The 20832-nt window shown below is 37.1% G+C and overlaps 1 protein-coding gene and 1 long non-coding RNA gene across 4 annotated transcripts in view; both read right to left on the reverse strand.

Moving 5' to 3' along the window:
- FIGN (fidgetin, microtubule severing factor) overlaps positions 1–5044 on the reverse strand; it is a 131758-nt gene extending 126714 nt beyond the window's left edge. For 2 of the 3 annotated variants that reach the window (XM_054549403.2, XM_009237781.3), the window contains exon 1: positions 3742–4670. In XM_054549403.2, coding sequence (XP_054405378.1) covers positions 3742–3766 — 25 coding nt within the window. In that variant the 5' untranslated portion in view covers positions 3767–4670. The other variant, XM_054549404.2, reaches the window with a different exon arrangement.
- Positions 5045–10564: 5520 nt separating this feature from the next.
- On the reverse strand, positions 10565–20589 carry LOC129058014 (uncharacterized). Its single transcript, XR_008522823.2, has 3 exons — positions 20503–20589; positions 18620–18719; positions 10565–10910 (listed from the first exon to the last, which is right to left on the reverse strand). It is a non-coding gene; the product is annotated as an uncharacterized LOC129058014 (long non-coding RNA).
- Positions 20590–20832: the final 243 nt, after the last annotated feature.

Consider the following 20832-nt stretch of genomic DNA (forward strand, 5'->3'; position numbering starts at 1 on the left):
TTGACATGAACATTCTGAAAAACAGTGCAGACTCTCAAACTTTGTGGATCTGTCCCTATGCATGTACTGAGTAAGATACTAAATTCTAAAAGGTGACAACCAGAAGCTCAGGAAAAAATAATTAACCTATAATGAAATTATATCTTTTCAGGTGGTTTATATCTTAAATTATCTTAGAAATACCATGTAATAATACAGATGGTCTCTATAGATTCTTGGAAATACTACCGATTTTCTTCTCTCTGGTTACACTCTTATATTATCATCTAAAAGTAATTAATGAAATTTCTGCACTCTCGAATATCTATCAGAAGTAACTACCTACAAAAAGGTTTTCAAAGTTCCTGCCTAACATGAATAAAAACAAAAACAAAAAATATTTTCTATTTATGGGAAGGAAAAAAATATCAGCTCTGGAAACTCAGCTACAGGAGTCTTAAATATAACTAAAGAATAAAACCCCCTATTTTCACTCAGAAGATAGCAGATACAGTTTTAAGAATCTTACTGATGAAATACAGTCAGGAGAAAGAAAAATACTCTATTTTCAGAAAAAAAAAAAGATGTTTCTTGAAATAACTCCAAAGAGACCCTATAAACTGTGTTTTTAGGAGAAGAGAAAAGCAAATCAACTCACACATACAGCTTCCAAACAGAAGTCTTACCCTCTTCCAGGAAAACAACGAGACTTTATTACCCTGCTATGATTCTTTCATTTCAGACATGATTAATTAGCAAGTATTACACTTCTCAAAACTCCCACCCTACTCTTCCCTGATTATTTGATGTTAGACCCACATGAAATAACAAGTTGCCTCCAGCAGTGTAAGACAAGTATCCAAAAACTCTATTTTAAAGAAGAAACACTTCTTTCCTATCTTTGCCTCCCAAAATGAAGCAGGCTGCTTCTAACTGCTTTCACAATTTTGTTTCAACTTGGTCATTTTCCTAACAATACCTTTTAAATTTTAAATAATGCATACAACATATTCATTATTCAAGAACACATAGCATGTTTAATCTGATACCTCTATTTTTAAGCTGAAATTCCAAAGGACTTATGTGTCCATGCAGTTTATATTGATAACCATAAACATGCACAATTAATAAACAATAGAGACGATGTGTGCAAGCATGTTTTGGGACATGGTTTTTGTAGAAATAATGTTTCTTTTCCAAATAAAAGCTAATTTGTCACAAATATAATGAAGATAAGAAGCAAGCATGAAGGAGTAAAAGAGAGGAAGAAGAGAAGAGGATAACTAAAATTTGAATGAATGAAAAACTCTTGACTCTCTACATATTCTTCCAAAATACTCTTTCAAAATAATTTTCCTTTTGAACAATCTGTGTTCAAAACGTCCATTCCATGTGCACCAAGAAGCCAGCCATCACTAAATGTATTATAAATGTATATTCTAACAATCATCAATTTATAAAGTCTGGGATTTCCCCTTCAACCTTTCAACTGTTACATCCAGAAAACTTCACACATAGTGAAATCCTAATAAATAGATCTTGTTGGTTCCAGGAAACATTTTTAAAAATCTATACTGGTCAAAATATCCTTGCTTTTTTCTGTTGTATTAAATTTAGGATCAAAAACATCAAAGCAGCTTCCACCTCGGACCTAACTTTTAGAGGATCAATGTGACAAGGCAGTCCCTGATAGATGTTTCTCTTGATAAACGACTTGTTCAAAAGAGACATTGTAGCTTTCATTTCCTGACCACAACACACTTTTAATTTGCAACAGCAGAGCTGCCAGAGTGTGAGCACTTGCCCACTTTCTAGTCTTTTAGGTTTGTAGCTCTGGTTCCTTTAGGCCGCACATTTGAGACAAACAAAATCTAAAAATAATCAGAGTAAAGAATTAGAAAACAAGAGCCACTAACACCACTTTATACGTATACACAAGTGTCTGCTTTATATATATGTATGTAAACTTTCGCCCCTAGAATTCTAATATATGATAACAAGGCTCCTAAGTTAATATCATTTGCACATCGGACATTTAAACATAGGGAAATGAATTATGTGACTATTATTTAATAGTAAGCAGAGACTTAAGAGGGGGGCAATTTACACACTCAAATCTGCTGTTAAATGTCATGAATTATATAATTGCCTATGCCAGTATGTTTTTCATGAATTATTGCAATGATTATTATTAGTACTACCTAGAAATCACATTTAAGTATCAATACGGTGAACAGTCAAACCATCCAATTTCTGCTCTCAGCACATTGTCCGAGCTCCGATTTAAAATTTATAAATGTAATATCCTCCTCATCACAGGCAGCAGCCCAATCTGCTCTGAATATATATTACAGCTTTAACATCACAGAGGGAAATCGCCCATCTGGCAATCCCATTCGCTCCAACAGCTCCGGGGGGAAAAAAAGCTGTGCTCTCTCCTCCTTAAAACATTTCTCAGGGCAAATTATGTGCATCTAAAATAAACAGTCTTCTTATTGATCGCTTCAAAGTCAACAAGTTCCAAATGCAAAATTCAATCAAATCCTTCCTATCGTGTAAGTGTGGTGTGTATTTAGCTCAATAGTCACCAGAGTCCAACCAGAAGTGTATGTCGCGCAACGGGTCTTGTAGTTCCTCTCTTCATATTCACATTTGTGTTAGGAGAGAGCAGTGACCACGGCCACACTACAGACCCCTGGCAGCTTTGCCCCACTGTTATTTCTTTTTTCATATTCTCTCTTTCCTTCTTTCTCTCTTTTCAGGAGGAATTAACGGTCATGGTGTAAATATAGCAACAACCAAAAAAAAAAAACACAGTCTAAAGTGGACATATCCTTTGGTTATGCAAAATACTTTAACATCTTTTTGTTGTTGTTCCCTCTCAGTCTTAATTGAATATCACAAAGTGTACACAGGGCACTGCCACAAGAGCTATTTAAAATCCCCTCTCACTCCATTTAACTGACTTTTTTTTTTTTTTTTTTTTTTTTTTTGTAAAGAAATAGGAAAGAGCGATTTCAAACGAAGTCAATTTCAGTGCCTGATTATTTAATTCTGTCACAAGTTAAAAGTAAAAAGCGCTGACAGGCAGACGAGTGAATGGAAAGGGGGAAAAAAACCTATCCCTGCTCTTTAAAAGACATCAAGGACTTTGGACAATCAAAATATAATTTTTATTTTCATGTAAAAGACACCTCTTCACTTACCCGCCCCCCCAAAAAAAACCACACTCAGAAGAACTGATTACTCCACAAAGTGCAATCATCAAGAGCAGATAGTCAAACTGCATTAATAGATTGAGAAAAATAAAATTTTCATCCAGTCCTGTTCCTGTGTGTGTACATATATATAGATATACTTTCATTAGTTAGTAATCTTTCCCAACACTCCTGCCCTCTCCCCTTTGCCCAGCCTCCCCCCTTCAAAAAAAAAAAAACCCCACACTGAGTTTAACTAATTTACATACTATTTGACTTCAGCATTTATATATATATAGTGCATTACTAGTAACGTGCAACTTCTGGATGACAGCTAAAACCGATAAAAGTGGATTCAAGTAATATATTAATCAAAACTGCAATATACAAACAAGTGATAGCAAAAGAAAAAAAAGCATGGTGACATTAAACATATATTTTTTTAAAAAAGGAATTCTATATCATGAGCAACTGCTTGCCAGGCAGTCTTCAATGGTTTTATCACGCTATTTCATTTGTCTTTCCTATTTAGATGCAAAGGAAGTAAATTCCAAAACTGACATACCATAAACACTGGTGCTACTGATCATTTCTTGCTGGCAGCACAAAAAGCTGAATTGGATTTCTCACAAGCAGGAATTCCAAAGGTTGCTTTTCATTAAAGCCACTTTTCCTCTCAGCTATCAAATGTCACTGCCTTGAAACGTGGGCCCTTTCGTCAGGTATTCATTTAACCTACATGCATATAATTAAGGGGGAAAGCAACATCAACAAAAAGGGGATCTCAGATCACAGGAGAAGAAAGAAAGGAAAAAAAGCACATGACCAGGAATGCAAGTCCATGTCAATTTCACTCACTCCCATTGAAACTAACAAGAGCTCCGGGGAGGACGGTAATAGGATCAGTGGATTGTATATACCATTAAATTATACATCTTTCTCTCCCGTTCCTTGCCAACAATACGCCCACCACGCTGTACCCCCTCCTAGATGATGTGCTTACATTTTTCTGCAACCGATCTTCTGACATTTTCTCGTTCCCCCAGCCACGAGATTGTAATTTAACCTCAACTTTTTGTGTGTGTGCAAGATTCTTATTTACACTTCTTATTTACTTAGAAGTTAGTTCCCGAAGAAAGTCTAGCCCCACCCTATGGCTCCGCTTTCTTATTTTTTATTTTTGAAGTAAAAAGATAGTAATAAGTAAGCCCAATATAGCGAAAAGCGAGATTCTTGCAATCGCGAACTCTTAATCCCATACTATTGTTACAATGATTAAGCAGCAAAAATATGCATTATAATGTTTCAGGGCTACTTTGAACAGAGAAATTAGACAGCAGGTTGGCGTACAGAATAGAAACGAGTGGAAATTGAATTTAATGTTTACGGCACAACTCGAAGATCTCTTTTAATTACAGGTCTTGGATGTATTTATAGTCTTTAAAAATAAAACAAAAACAAATTTAAACAGATGGTAGAAAACTACGAAGCTCCTCTTACCTGAACGCGCGGAGAGAGAACCCGATAGGTTAGCGTAGCATCGATCCGATGTGTTTGCTGATGAATGGAAGCTAGGGTTAAGTGAAGGTGCCTATGATTTGAAATCATTCCAAGTTTTTGAAGGGAAGACGGACTGCAGCCTCTGCCATGTTGGAATTTCAAACCCAAAACAGCTGCTTGGAAGGAGCCAGCATGCCAGAGGCTGGGCGCAGGCGCAGAGCGCCGCCGAGCCAAATTCAAATCACTTTCACACTAAGAGCCAAAGATCAGTTTTCAAAGGAGAGAGGGAGAAAGAGACGGAGGCTGCCGTGAGGGAGAGAAGACGGGAGGCAGTGGCGAGAGGCGGGCAGTGGAGAGAGACGGGCAGCGGGAGGACCAGGAGGGAGAGGGAGAGGCGCACGGAGCCCGCGGAGCTGGAGGGGGAGAAAGGGAGGCGGGAGGCGAGCGGGCGAGCGAGCTAGAGACGCGCCAGAGATTCATGGGCAGGGAGGGCTCAATGGCCGCGCCGCGCCGGCCGGCCGGCCGCTCGGGTCATGTTACACGGCCGGGGCCGCGGCGGCCGCCCAGCCTCGCCGACGCGCTCACGCGGCCCGGAGGGGGCCCCGAGGTCATGATTACGCGCGCGGGGACTCGCAGCTCTCCCTGCACGCACTCTCTGGCGGCCCAGCCTGGGGAAAGGGGAGCAGCGCCGTAGGGGGAAGGGGGCTTTCTTTCCCACGCGTGACCAGCCGGCCTCTGCGCTCCCCAGCCTGCGTTGGAGGGCCCGGGACAGAGCCGCGCTGCTCCCCGGCCCGCGGGCCCTTCCCCGCCGGTTCCCGGCCCTCTCGACAGCTGCGGCCCGTCCGCCCTTCCCCACCCCCTCTGCGCACGGGACGGGATCTGCTCTCGAGAGCCCGGACCTCACCGGCACCCTCCCCGGGGCCCCGAGCACCAGCCAGAAAACGACTTGATTTGCTTAGAAGAAGCAACTTCGGGGGGAAAATTCGCGTTCGCCCAGTTCCCCTCCCCCGCCTCCCTGTGAATAAATAAAATCCTAAGTGTCTAGGTGTGCGGTCCCCTCTCGCGCTCCCTGGCTCCCCTCCCTACCTCCCCCAGGCGGCTCGGGCTGGAGAAAGCAGCGCCCGGGGGGCCCTGGTGTTGGCGGCTGGTGCGCAGGCATAGACGTTAGGCTTCTGCCTTCCCAACCCCCCTCTATGGAGTAATCTGGGGACCCAGGAGTGGGAAGAGAGTAGGGGCTTTGTGGTGCTGGGAGCCGAGGAAGAATGAAATGTGCAGTTGAGTGTGTTGCTCGCATCCCAGGGAGCAATGCAGTGCTGATTGTCTGTTGCTGAGATAGCCTTTTGTTCAGAACATAAGGTTTAAGAAACACACACACGTTTTCTGGGGTCTCTTGTTAGATGTAAATGTGCGGCATCCAGACGCTTACTATGCAGTGTAAGCTCAGTTGGTTTACTAATCACCCCGCCCCACCCGCAAACAATCAGGATCATTTGAATGGGAACCTCATTCAGACTTCTAGGCTGAGAGTATTGCCTTCAACCTATTTCATTCTAGACTAGCCAACCATCCAACTGAGATAATAAAGCAAACAATAACATTTGATCATGATGTCTACGAGATAATGTGCCCGGCAAAGTTCTTTAGGAATTGTAATGAGAAAGAGAGTGAATTGGGTCATAATTTCTCTTCGTTTTCATTAAATATGACTTTAATAGATAAATGGTGAGTTTATACTTTGGCCTGGTAGACATCCAGTCCTCTATATTTCAACGAAGCTAAGAATGAAAGAGGCAAATTATATATTCCACCAGGAGCCCATCAAGCTGAAAATGTTACCTTTGAAGGTTGGAACCGAAAATGCACTTGCTGAGGACTGACCCTCCTCATAAGGGTGTTCACATTTCCCCCCAGCTTCTCTGTTGTAGATTTGATAGCCTAAATTGCAGCTCTCCAGATGCTGAAATGCAGCTCTTTAAAAATGCCAAATATATACTTTGAAATTAATTCCATTCACCTTTTATGATGTTCTTACCTTTGAATGGATGCCTTTAGCTAACACACTGAGAAATAAAAATTATTTCAGTTAAATCTAGGCAGATGACAGAATTTAAAAGACAAAAAAAGAGTGATTCGAGATCCTAAGAAATATTTCTAAGCAATGAGATTTCTATTTGGAATGGATTTGACCTTTCTGTGAATTTTTTTTAAAAGGAGTCTTCGAAATAAAACAGAAGAACTTTATTCTGATGTAGCAGAGAACACTGAAACCTCTTTAGTTATATTTTACAAGATGGCTTTGAAAATGATATTATGAAAAGTTGTTCATTGGATTTTACCACAAAGAAATAAGTGTAGGAAAATATCTGTGGGTCACTGTTGGATTGAGTACAGATGAATTTAAAAAAAAAAAAACTGTGAAGCACTCATAATCGCAGTTATTGCCCATTTGGGGAATGACGACCAAAAGTCCTCTGGACACACAGCAGATGCTCTGTGCAATTCGGGCAAAACTGCTCTGTTCTTGTTTGTTAAAAAAGTTCAGAGCTCATCAACCTTTAACATTAAATTCCTAGCGTTGAATTTACAGTTCCTTGTGTAAATTCAAATAGTGAATAAAATATATAATACAGTGCCCACTGAATACAAAAACAATGTATTTTGATTACAGACTTAAAGCCATTCATCTATAATATCTAAAATAAAAACAACCCCTGCTCTTTAAAAAGAGGAGGAAAAAGTGTGGTCAGCAAGAGTTTATTAATAGATAATAACTGTACTTTTCCAATTCCCGTATAGATTCATTTGAAATACACATTTAAAAAACATCATTCAACATGCAAATAAATATAATTAACTTTGGAATCAAAATAACTGGAAAACTGTCCAAAAGAGCACTGGATAGAGGTACAGAGTTTCTAAATTGTTCAAAATTACATATACTCTGGGAATAAAAGACACTTACATAATAGAATATACATTATGGGACTTCCATAATAATAAGATACACAGGAGAGTTCGTCATTGCACTATTTCTCCCTTTTTTTTTAAGTATAGGTAAAAGTTGCTTTTCTCCAATTACTTTAAGCAAAGGAAAATAAAACTTGACTTTCTTTTTCACAGAGATTCATGGCATTGTTTGCGATGTTCATAGTTTTTGTTGTTTTAATAAAACTATCTTTAATGATGTGGTATGATTAAAAAGCACTTTAACAGTCATCATATTCTGTGTGCATTTGTCTTCAAAACTTTTAATCAAAAGAGATGTTTCTGGCTGTAGCTGACATCCATCTCTATAATATCTTTTGAAACTTCTTGAGATAACATGAAAATTAAATATTGAGTGTTTAAAGGAAGTTGATTGGCTAGTCAGGGAAACAGTTATTTCAGAAAATAATAAATTTGACTAATTTTTCCCACTCTATTAGCAATATCATTTCTCTTTCTATTTTACTTTTTAAATGCACACACATTAAAATATAATGCATAACATTTTGACTAATATGTGAATTTCTAATACACAGTGTACTCGGACTTGTGCTTTTTAAGAAAATCAGAAGAAAAATCAACGTAACTATTTCTTCTTCAGAAGTGTGTGTGTGTGTATGCCTTCCTTTCAAGATAATTCAGAGGAGAATTCTACTTTTTTCTGCTTTTTCTTCTCAAATAATGTAAGCAACAACAACAAAAGTGAAGGTTAAGGGAATAAGCAAAGTGGTATTGAATGTGATTTTGCAAATGACCATAGACTTGTCTGCACTGGACTAAGGAAAATATGAGCTAGGCTGGACACAGAGATGTGCTTTACCTAAGTGATGGGAGAGGAAAGGAAAGGAAAAAAAATCAGCGGAGGCAGAAGGTAGACAGTGGGTAGAAAAGATGAGGGAGATGTAGGTCACGAGATGCTTTAAGGAAAGAAGTTTGGAGGGCTATGATGTATAGTTTTTCATAAAATGCTAAACGCAATTCAATTTAATTTTTCAAATATTGTTTTTTAGTTTTGAACTTAAATGTTAAATATTTTAATAAAACATTAAACTAATAATATAGTCTTCCAAACTCCTGGGTTTCAAAACACATTCTAGAACTTAGTAGCTGTTTATGAAACTAGACTTTTTCTTTCATATTACTCACAAAACTCTGAGGTAGTTCTTACAATAATGCAAATTAGTGACAAGATAATTTTTTAATGCGTCCATAAAATTGCAGTTTAAGATTACTAAGAAGTCCTTATGTACCACCCTTTCCCCTAAAAAAAAGAAAAAAAGAAAGAAAAAAAAACCACAAAAGCTAGTGAAGATCTTGACCTCATTGAGTAAATTTACTCAATTTGCTCAGAATGACACTCAAATGCAGGTACTGTCAAATGATATTAGTGTGGTTCATACATCTCCTCAGCGATCTAGCTCTACAGTAGAGACAAACTGGAAAATCCTGTGATGGGTTCACTTAAGATGTTTTGCTTTCTTCTGTTAACCTGAGTATTATATTTTTAAATTCACATATATTTATAGTGTGTGTATATTTGCTGGAACTTTTGCCTGATTTTGCATGGTTCTCAATTTCATTTAGAAAGTATTCGATGCTTAACATGATTAAAAGTACTACACTACAAATTGCAGAGGATTTGAAGAAAAGTGATATTAACATTTTATGGATGAAGCCAGATAAATATAGCCCAAAGTGAATGTTAGAAAGTGCAGTTATAAAGGAGTTCTGTCTAGAGGAAATTGTGAGTTCTTTTGTGAAGGACAGGACAGTTTTTCTAGACTTTGTCACAGCAATCTATTCTTTTTTTTTATGGAAATTTTTATTTGTTGCAGAGAACAGATATCACTCTGTTGCCCAAGGTGGTTTCAAACTTCTAGACTGCAGTGATCCTCCTGATTTGGCCTCCCAAAGTGCTGGGATTGCAGAAGTGAGCCACCACACTTGGCCTTCTCATAGCAATTGTTATGCACCAATAAAACAGACCACTTATAGTTTGCATAAGCTGTGCTGTTTTTCCTCTCTATGCCTTGCCTGACAGTGTGCCCCCTGCCTGAATTGACTTTTCCTCTCTGCTTCTGTGGGCGAACTCCCTTAAGACGCTCAGCACTTAGCTCCTCCAACCCACACCCCAACCTTCCTAGAGGCGCTTAAGTATCTTTCCCCTGTTCAGACTCTATTTCTCTTTCTCTCTTTGTACCCTCACATCATTTTAAAGGTGTTCATGTGTTTCACTCCTGCATTAGATTTCGAGCTTCTTGAGGGCAGGCAATTGTTTTAACTTCCATCTTTGTTTTTCCTCCATGCCTAAATTAATTGGGATAATTCAAAATACATGCTTACTGGGGAAATTAATGAGTTGACAAATAGAGGAGATAGACATGAGCAAAGACAAATTGAAAGGAAACTGTAGAAGTATTTGCCCAAAATAGCATATAATCTAGTTTAGTTGACCCTTTGCTTTCCACAGGCACAGAATGGGAAATAAGGATGGAAATGAGAATTGGGGAAGTATTGCAGAGGAACTTCACTGAGTCCCAGCCTGAGAGGTTTTCATTTCAGTAGGCAGTTAACAGAAAGTGCTGGAAGGTTTGTAATGAAGAGATTTATGTGGGCTGAACCCTGCTTTAAGAAGATAGAGCTAAAAGAACTGAAAATGGGGAGACCAGGAGGGAAGTTATTGCAGTGGTCTAGCATTTTCTGGTCCCCCAAACGGTGAATCCTTCTTGTAGGTTTGGTGATATGCTTCCTTGCCTTTTTTATAGATGGTCTGTTTGTATTGATTGCTCAATTCTGCACGTTCATTTTGTAATATTACAAAATGTCAGTGTGTTTAAAGGCATTCATTTAATGTCAAAGATATAAAAAGGGACAATACATTGGAACTGATTTTTTCCCTCTACCTGAACATGGTCTTTCTACTCACTCTGCCTCTCTCTCCCCACTACCACCCCCACTTTACAATTAGTTCCACTCACACCATGCTTTCAAGCTTAGAAGATATTTCATTTTTAAGAGAAGTAATGCCTGAAGATAAGGAAAGTTCCTCCCTGGAGTATGTTTGAACAAGCAAAATAAGCAAAGTGAATTTGGTTTTTGTAAACCAAATAAAAATATAGATGCACATTTCCTTCATTTAAAGTATATTAAAGTTTCCTAAACAGGGCTTTTAATTCATTTCAAACGGCATTAGGTTAGGTGGGCTGTTGGTGCTTTGAATTAATGTGCAAGCTGTTAATCTCCGTAGACCTGGATTTAAAATTAGACAAAGCAATAATTAGTTTGGCACCATCATTTCACCACCCAGAGAGTAATAATGTAGGTCATAAAATACTACAGCCTGGCACAAGTTTTTTTCTTTCTTTCTTTCTTTTTTTTTTTTTTTTTTTTTTTTTTTTTACAAACAAGGATCTAGTAATAGGTAGTGTGAAAAAAACCATATATATATATGTGTGTGTTTGCATGTGTGTGTGTGTATACATATATAAAGCGATTGCCACTGGGAAGTACAATGGCTTAGCTTTTCATATATGTTCCACTATTCCTAAAGAGACCTAAATTCATAAATTCTTATCAGGTTTTCCCTATTTAAGTTGAGTCTTTTCCTTTCTAAGAGATACAAAGAAATCTTCACGGTTTCTCCTCTCGGTAGCTGTTCTCTTCTCCTGTAATATTTTCTCATACAACATTTATACATTGAGTCACAGAATTAAGATTATAATTTGTACCATGGTCTTTTTTTTTTTTTTTTTTGCTATAGTTATTCTCCCTACTAGTTTGCCATTTTGTTAAATTATAAGCATGGTGTACTGTAAATATTTTTTAACATGTAAAAGTGTTGCATTCAAGTAAGTGCTTACCATACGTATTTTGATTTGTTTTCATGGCAAATGACTACTGGCAATATCAATAATTCAAGAACAGAAACAATGAAAATACAGAGGAATTGCATTTGGATACTTCTTCCTGTCAATCATCCTTGCCAGATTCCTATTTGAACATTCTGAAAATGAGGAAGACATCAGGTCTAGCCGTAAGTGTGAGTAATAGTTTTCTATTTCCTTACACTGCTCACCCCAACTGAGCTTTTAAAGCACAGGTATCTTGGGTGTCTCTACATAGCTTAATATTTCAAGTGTGGAAATAATATTTTAATATTGAATTGAAAATGTATTTCATACAATATGCATGTACAGACTTTCCATTTTACATAAAGCAATATGCAAGCACCTGTTTGTATCTATAGAGAGTGTTCAATGTATTAGATGAGTACATTCACAAATCATTTAAGTTGAGCTTTTCAAGTGATGTGAGCCACTGATACAAACTTGCTAATGATAATTATAGAACTGATGCTGATTTAGTCATTTCAAAAAAGCCACGGAGGCATAATTAGTGTCTGAATGGCCTCAATATTGCATTATTAGGAGGCTAGGGTGAAACTTGAAATGAGAACATCAAGGATGATAACAGAAAAGAAAACATGAAATACATACATAATTCATTCTGAGATATTATAAAGGTTTATAACTAGAAACAATAATTTGCAGAAAGCATCTCATGTACTGGAGCCAACTGCAATCATTTGGTCAACCTGTTAAAGATCAAATAGTATATTCTTAGCTATTCTCAGTGGTGTCTTTGTAATAAAGTAGCAGCAAACAGACACTGTTTGCTTCTGGTCACTTTTAAAGAATGTTCAGTTTATCAGTAGGGACTTTAATCTCAACCTTAATAGAGTACAAAAGCAGCCTTGTCCCTGTGCTTCTCTCCTTCAGGCCACAAGCCATGTGGGTTTTCTTTTTATTATTATTTAAAAGAAGAAAAATAAAATTCTCCTTTTGAGAACACTAAATACTGTGTTTCTTTCCAAGAAAGTAATATCCATTCACTTTCTCTTTTTTGATGCTTTTCTTCTCTCCTTCTTGCTGATACATACATGCTCCACCATAGTTCACAGCCATCACAGGAGTGAAGACATCCACAATATCTATGAAGGATCCCCTGCCTTGGACCCCTGCCAGGTCTACCATTATCAAGTGACCTGATGTTGGTTGACTTGAGCCTTATAACTGAAAAGTTCTCCTTTTTTGTACTCTTTCCTGTTAGTTGGCAACAGATAGGAATAATGACTCTCAACCTAAATTAAACATACAAATAGATTGGAGTGTTAGGCGTCCATGCCCATTAGCATAGATTTACAGGTAATCAGAAAAAGGCATATTTAAGTACAATCTGTCTGCTATCTAACATGCCCTGCTGAACAGAAAACCAAATACTATATGTAGTCAGTTATAAGTAGGAGCTAAACATGGGGAACTCATGGACATAAATATAGCAATAATAGACGCAGGGGACTATAAGAGGAGGAGGACGGGAAAGGGGCAAGGTTGAAAAACTAAATGTTAGGGACTAGGCTCACTACCTGGGTGACAGCATCACTTGCATCCCAAACCTCAGCATCACGAAATATAACTATGTAACAAACCTGCACATGTAGCTCCTGAATCTAAAATGAAAGTTGAAATTATGAAATAAATAAAAATAAGTGCCCTGCTTCGAGTGTGTTTATTATTATCATTTCCAAAAGTGACAAGGTCTGGGCTGTATCACCTGTGAGAAACCTGGCTGCAGTTTCTAAATATTATCTTTTTTTTTCCCATGTGGAGTCATACGCACAGGTGTCATACTCACAACAATCAGATTTCCAACTATCTGGGTAAAGAGAGGTGAAGACAGCCTCAGGTATTGAGAAAGGCAGTTATACAGGTACAGAAAAATAAATCCCTAGATCCACATAGAATTACCAAGTGGATCAACTGTGTTTTAGGAGTCCATACTATATTCTGATCTCCCAAGTATCACAGCCAATTAATTTTTAAAAACCAAGTTAATTTATTTACTACTGTTTCTCCACCTCCCCAAAACAACTGGTAAACACCAAATGTTAATTATGTCCTTTGTAAACCAAGAGGCAGTGACTTGCAGTCTCATAGTGAGACTGGTGGAAACACCAGAAGGTTGGATTTGTTTTGTTTCATTTTGTATTTTCTGGTCAGAAGATATGACAAGAAGTAACAAAATTCTTTTTCATTTCCATACTCATAAATGCAGTAGCCAAATTCATGACTTTCATTAAGGATGTTTTTGGTTGCAAGTAAGAGAAGGAGAAACTAACAGTAGCTCAAGAATTAAGGGGTTTATTATCTCTCAGTAAAAATATATGGGTAGGGAAGTTCCTGGGTTTCTTTTCTACTATCTTGAATATTTTGGTGATTTTTACTCCACATTATGGGTGCAACAGCTTCAAACATCACATGAGACAAGACTACATCCAACGGAAGAAGAGGAGTGTTGTCTTGCTCCATGTCTCTTTTTTTGTAAGGGAAACCATTGTCCAGAAGCCATCAGGGGATTTATTCTCACCCTTGTTGGGTCACATTTTTGAACTGTGATGGCAAGGGGAGTGAGACCACCAAGACTGGCCTGATGAACACTGGGAAAGGGATCACCTATTAATAAGCACACAAATATATTTGAAGAAAGAAGGGACAGAGGTGATGGAAGTGGTAGTGGTGGAGTTTGTAGAATGGCTGTGTAGAATCATTATTATGCATAATACCAGGAATTCCATTTTTACCATGGTTGTTGTGAATGGTACCCTCTGGAATTGTTGCACCACACAATTAAAATGATTGTACCATTCAACCTGTATCTGAGTAACAAATAGAGCCTATCAGAATACTCATAATACTTTTTAGCCCACTGTCTAGCTCTGAGTTTTTTTAATAATCTAATTTATATCTTAATTTTGAGAACCTACTTTGCATGTTTCAGTGGCTCATAGCATAGCTATGAGCCCATCATTTCAGAAGCAATCAGGACCTTGGGATGTGGAAACTATTACTCTCAAAATTGATTAAAATGTTTAAATGCTGCCAATTTAAGCAAATCATAGAGGATCTGGCCACATATAATAGTAAAATAAATATTTCAACATAAACTTTCAAAAAATTAAAATAATAAAGCATTTGAACTGGCATATGTGGTAGACACAATAAATATTGTTGAATGACTAAATGAATGAATGGAGTTAAGTCTACCTGAAGAAGAAACAGCTAAAGAGGAAAAAGCAAGGTATTTCCTGATACTCCAGCTAGCCACTTTTAGCTCCTTGGAGATAAGAAATAATATTTTAAAATGCAGCAGAAAGGATATGGTATAGGCAATGTTGCACCAGAAAAGAAGTGAAATATTGGGCCATGTTACCAAGTTCAGTTATTGATTCTGGAAATTTTAAATAAAGACTTAACTTTACCTGTGATGATATTGAACTTAAACTTATAAAATGTCACATCACTGTATTGACAAGACAGTGATAAAAAATTATGGCAGCTTTCACTTCAAATCATTTTTATAGGGCCATTGCCAATGTTTACCTTCTAGAAGGAAAGGACGAAGAGGAGGAGGTACAGGAGGAGAGTCATATAAATCATGAATAATTTAAAATGTATGTATAGAAACATGGCTTCAACTTTAATAAACATCTACCTATAAATATTGTTTTAAAAATAGAAATCATTCTTTTAATTACCATAACTATACTGCTTAAAGCTACACAGTTGCACAGCATGCTCATGTCAGCCCTTGTTTAATGAAGGCTATTTGTACTTCTTCTGCCAGAGCAATAATAACTTTCTTTCCTTATTCTCCCTTCCATCTATCACAGAAGCATCCTTGATGTTTGCCATAGTTAAACATGTATTATATCTACTCTTGTCATTATAATATTCCACAAGATTGTTGTTGGCTATGTGTCACAATGAATAGAGTATCTGAGGACAACAAAATATAGACACCAACTTTAGCTCTCCAGTAGCTGTTAGCAGTCAAAACAGAAACCTAGATAGTTCAAGGTCCTCTCAGTTTTTTTTTTCAGTTCTCAGTCTCCTTTGGAGACACATTCAGTTAATTTTGGAATCTCCTCTTACCATTCTCTTCTTTTGATGGGTACTCTAGATCCTGTTTTTGACAAGAAGGCTTGTGGTTCACAGCCATATTCTGTCTTCACTGAGGTGTAACTCACTTGGCTCAGGCATGGCGCTTGAACTTCTGTCTCAGATACACGTGCAGTAGGTATCCATGGTCCTACCATGTGGGTCTTCAGCTTGTATGATCCAAAATGTATCCAGTCAGGGTGTCCCGTGGATATGAATGCATGTTTATCCTAGTCCAATGAAATTCTTTCAGCCTTTCTGCATCCCTCTTAGGAGCTTCATAATCTTTTGGATATTTTTCCACGCCATGCTCGGTGTCTGACCTCAGAGAATCTGTCATCAGATCTAATCCTGAAGGCATCTTACTAACTCATTGTTTCTATTCCCAAGTGGCATTATAATTAACACAGGCTTCTTTAAAAAGAAAGGATGGGGAAGAGGGCAACCCATACTTATGGCTAAGCCCTATTCTTCCCCTCTCCTTTGTGTCCAAGTCTCCCTTCCACCACTGTCTCCTATTTGTTTTCATAACTCCAATCTGAATGAGATTTTTTTTTCCTTTTCTTTAAAAAACCATAAACTTAAGGGGTACAGTTGCGGTTATGTTAATGGATATATTACATAGTTGTAAAGTCTGGGCTTTTGGTGTAACAATCACTCAGATAGTGTACATTGTACCCATTAAGTCATTTTTTCAGCCCTCACCCGCCTCCCAACCCTCCCAGCCTTCTGAGTCTCCAATATATATTATTCTACAGTCTACGTCCATCTGTACACATTATTTAACTCCTACTGATATGTGAGAACATGTGGTATGTGACTGTTTCTGAGTTGTTTCACTTTTCTCTGTATTTCAAAAATCATCTTTTACTTTATCCTTTATTCTTTCCAACAGTGTTATTTTTGGTATAAACTGTGCTCTACATCCTTAGGGCTTTTAATTTTTCATTTTCAAACAATTTTATCTCTATATCCTTTGTACTTCTTTTCTTGTTTTTCAAAGTTATTTGTCTTTCTGAATGGAACTCAAAGTTGAGATTTTGACTCTTTTTCCTTAGCCATTTAAATCCTCCCCTGGAAGATGATTCCATATGGACTGATATGGTCACGGTAATAGATGCACAGAAAATGCGGGGGATGTCCAGGGAAAGAAATATCAGTTAATATCTCAAAATATGATTATATTAACCTACCATAATAGCCCGTGGGATTGAAAAAAATCTTTAGAGAGAAACATATCAAATCCTCTCAGAAAAAGAACCAAGTACTAATTGCTCGCACACATTTTGCCTGCATAATATTTAGAACCAATTGTTGAAAGATAGTTCAGTTGAAGAGCAGTATTGAACATAACAACAAACATCTCCATTATGATTTTTCCACTTTCTGCGGATTATTTAGGTGTTTGTATTTGCAACATCCTAAAAGTAATCTTTATGGATGAGCAAACTAAAATTTGTTGTGGGTCATCCATTGAGTGTGCTTTTTACCTAATTTATTTTACACAATTTTGAGGAAAAACTTATCATCTCAATTTTCAGGTAAGGAAACGGAGTCTCAAAGAGGATAGATAGCTTGCAGTAAGGACAGAAATCTAGTAAGTTGTAGAGGTAGGAATTCTACCCAGTTCTATCTTGCTGCAAAGTCCTTGCACTTCTTATTATGCAGCGCACCTGCGCCTCTCACTTCTAGTGGTCCTTTTGCTTTACTGAGCTTCACTCTAGAATGTTCATACCTAGAATTAGTGTGATGATGGCTAGGAAATTGCTCAATACTTTTCAGACCTGTCCAGGCAAAATTTCTCATCCTAATCAGATTTGAAGTTACTCACTCATCCTGTAAAGCCAAGCTGAAACATGGCGGTGCAATAGAGTTCCTGTTTATTGTTCAGTTTAACTGGTAGATCTTGACTACCTTTTTAAAAAAATGTCAACCTCTTATTAAGTTGATGAGGGTGAGGGAACACAGACCAAAGGCCTATTATTTAATCTTTTATTCTTGGTTTGGGCTGTGATTCAAAATATGTAATTTTTTTTATTTTTTATTTTTTGTTAATTTTTGTTTGTTTGTTTGTTTTTTGAGACAGGACCTCCCTCTGTCACCCAGGCTGGAGTGAAGTGGCGTTATCTCGGCTCACTGTAGGCTTGACCCAGGCTCATGTGATCCACTCACCTCAGCCTCCCAAGTAGCTGGGACTACAGGCATGCACTCCTATGCCTGGCTAATTTTTGTATTTTATTTTGGTAGAGACTGGGTTTTGCCGTGTTGCCCTGGCTGGTCTCAAACTCCTGGGCTCAAGTGATCCGCCAGCCTCAACCACCCAAATTTTGAATATTAGGTTTTCACTTTTGTTTCTTTGGTTAAACTAAAAATGATAACCTTGAGGGGGACTTAGACTTCTTTCATAGATGGTTTTTCTGTTCCTTCTCCTACTTTCTTTTCCCTTTTCTCCCTAAAACTGACATTCTCTTAAACCATAGTCGTCCTGTTCAAAAAATAACAATATGCAATGTGGAATTAATTCAGGGTGAGGTTAAAATTGAAGCAGAATTACATATGTATATATAAGGTATTATACATATACATATTCAAAGAGTGTTTCTAAGATATTTGGTAACTTTAATATGCTTTATAAAAATGGAAATTACTCTTTCTCCATCAAAATGAAGTGGAATTATAGAACTTAATCCTTGCAGATAAATAATAACATTGGAAGGGATGTTTACATTTTTTAAGGCAACATCTCCCAAAGTGTGGTCTCAACCCTATATTTTAGATTCATCTGGAGAGGTTACAGGATCCTTTTACAGACCAAATGAATCAGAATCTTTGAGGAGAATACTGGAATCTACTTTTAACATGACCTGTGATGATTCTTTATCAGACTTAAGTTTGACTGCTTCTCCCCTGTGGCATACGTAGGTCTAGACCACCTCACCCTCAAGTGAGAATCACACTTACCAAATTCCAAGTAGCTTGAATCCATTTATACTTGGGATATCTTCCTTCCTTCCTTCCTTCTTTCCTTCCTTCTTTCCTGTATGGATATATGAATGGATGCCTATATAGATGTGAGAGACAGAGAGAGAGAGAGAGAGAGAGAGAGAGAGAGAAAGAGAAATAAAAGGAAAAGAAAAGAAAAGAAGTGAGAGAATCCATTATCTGAAAGCAAGTAAAACAATCATAATCTCTCCTTCCTGAAACTTGATGTTCTCTTGCCCTAAGTTGAATACAGATGTATCCTCCATAGTCTTACACCCAGCAACACTTTTAGTCATAGCTAAGCCTGTCTTTCTTTATGGAGACCTTCCTTGTCTTGATGGCTCTTCTTTTAATCTCTTACTTTTCTCTCATGATCTTTTTGTCCCTCTTTTAATAAATAGCTACAGGGTATACAGAACTATAACATGCATCTGGCCATCATGAAGAGACCTACTGATGTCAACATTTTATCTTTTATCAGGGCATTTCATAATTGGTTTTGAAACTCTGTTTTCTCATTATTATCTGCTTTGATATCTACACCCTTTAATCTGCCCTCATCCATAGCTAGTCATGGATTCCACGGCTGCTGGAGATGGGGATCACCTATGTGATGATCTTTGGACCTCTCAGAGTATAACCTCTTTTTACTCCAACACACACAGATGCATATTTAATTCTGAAAAAAATATCAGTGGTTCTCCAAGTGTCAAGGAAATAGCTTAGAAACCACCCCGTGAAATCTTCACAAATCACCGAATACAAAGGCATTGTCTTTTTTATGACTTGCGCTCCCCTATATCACCATAAAACACTGTATATTAGTATATTTTCTAGTTTCTATCTTACCTCACCCTTCAAACACCTTAAGGACAGAAATGATTTTTTTTAATTACATCATTGGCATCCAAAACAATTCCTGACCCACAGTAGATACTCATTAAATCTCTTGAATGAAAGATTAAAATAAAGTAATTAAAGATTAAAAATAAAGCAAATTTATATTGCTATAATTACAACTATTATTCCTTGAGGATGAGGACTTACTTATGAATATTATAGGCATTGAATACATTTTTGATGAATGAATTGTAAACCAATAAATAAATATTTTTTTCAGCAATGTAACTAAATTCAGTTTACCATGAGGACCATCATATTCTATTAGACACATCAACTTTATTAAAAATATATATTTATACACATTTACACCTTTATATATTCTCATAATGCTTTATTATGAAACATCTTACACTTAATTTCCTTCTTTTTAAGCTTAGAAGAAAGAACATTTCCTATATATAAGTGGCCGCCTACTAAATACAATTCACTAGGATTTTACTACAATGTGGATTTTGGTTTCCAATGTGTCTGTACACAGAGCTATGTTTATGTAGGTTTTTGATCTTGTTTCTCTTTAGAGACGGAGTCTTGCTATATTGCCCAAGATGTAGTGCAGTTGCTACTCACAGGCATGAACGTCACACTCTATAGGCTTGTACTCCTGGGTTCAAGCGATCTTTCTGCCTCTGTCTCTCAATTAACTGGGACTAAAGTTGCATACCACCACACCTGGTTGTGTAGTTTTTAATAACATATTTGTATATACATATGTGTATATACTTATCCATGAAAAATAAATATATATACAGCCATATTGTTTTCCAGAATATATGTGTTTCTATAAATAGGTGAAGGAGAGAAAAAACTGTGTCCTTTTCCAGGAACAAATATTAAGCAAATAGACATATTTCTTCATTAATATCCAAATGAAGTTTTTTCTAGAATTAGTATGCAATTAGCTATAAGAATTAATGTTGTAGAATCATTATTAACATATTTATATTGTCAATTTTTTTCACCTTTTTCTTTTCCTTGCCTTCTAATTTCTTCTTCTGTTTTTCTTCTTTAACCTTACCTTAGCCTCTCTTCTTACTATTCATACTTTTTAAACAACTCAAATATAGGCATAAAAAGCCTATTGTGAAGGAACAATGACTGAATCATGTGTCTCCAGTGAGGCAACATGTAAACAGCTCTAGTCAAAAGATGCTTGCTAGGATTCAGAGGAGAACATGTGTTTACCATATCTTCTTTGTTATATTCTCAGCCAGATGAGTCAATAGAGGTACCATATCTACATCTGCAGAAAATGCAATCCTGTCTCAACACTTGAACCTTCTTGTTTGTCT

Source organism: Pongo abelii, chromosome 11, assembly GCF_028885655.2.
Source record: "Pongo abelii isolate AG06213 chromosome 11, NHGRI_mPonAbe1-v2.0_pri, whole genome shotgun sequence".
NCBI classification, from domain to species: Eukaryota; Metazoa; Chordata; class Mammalia; order Primates; family Hominidae; genus Pongo; species Pongo abelii.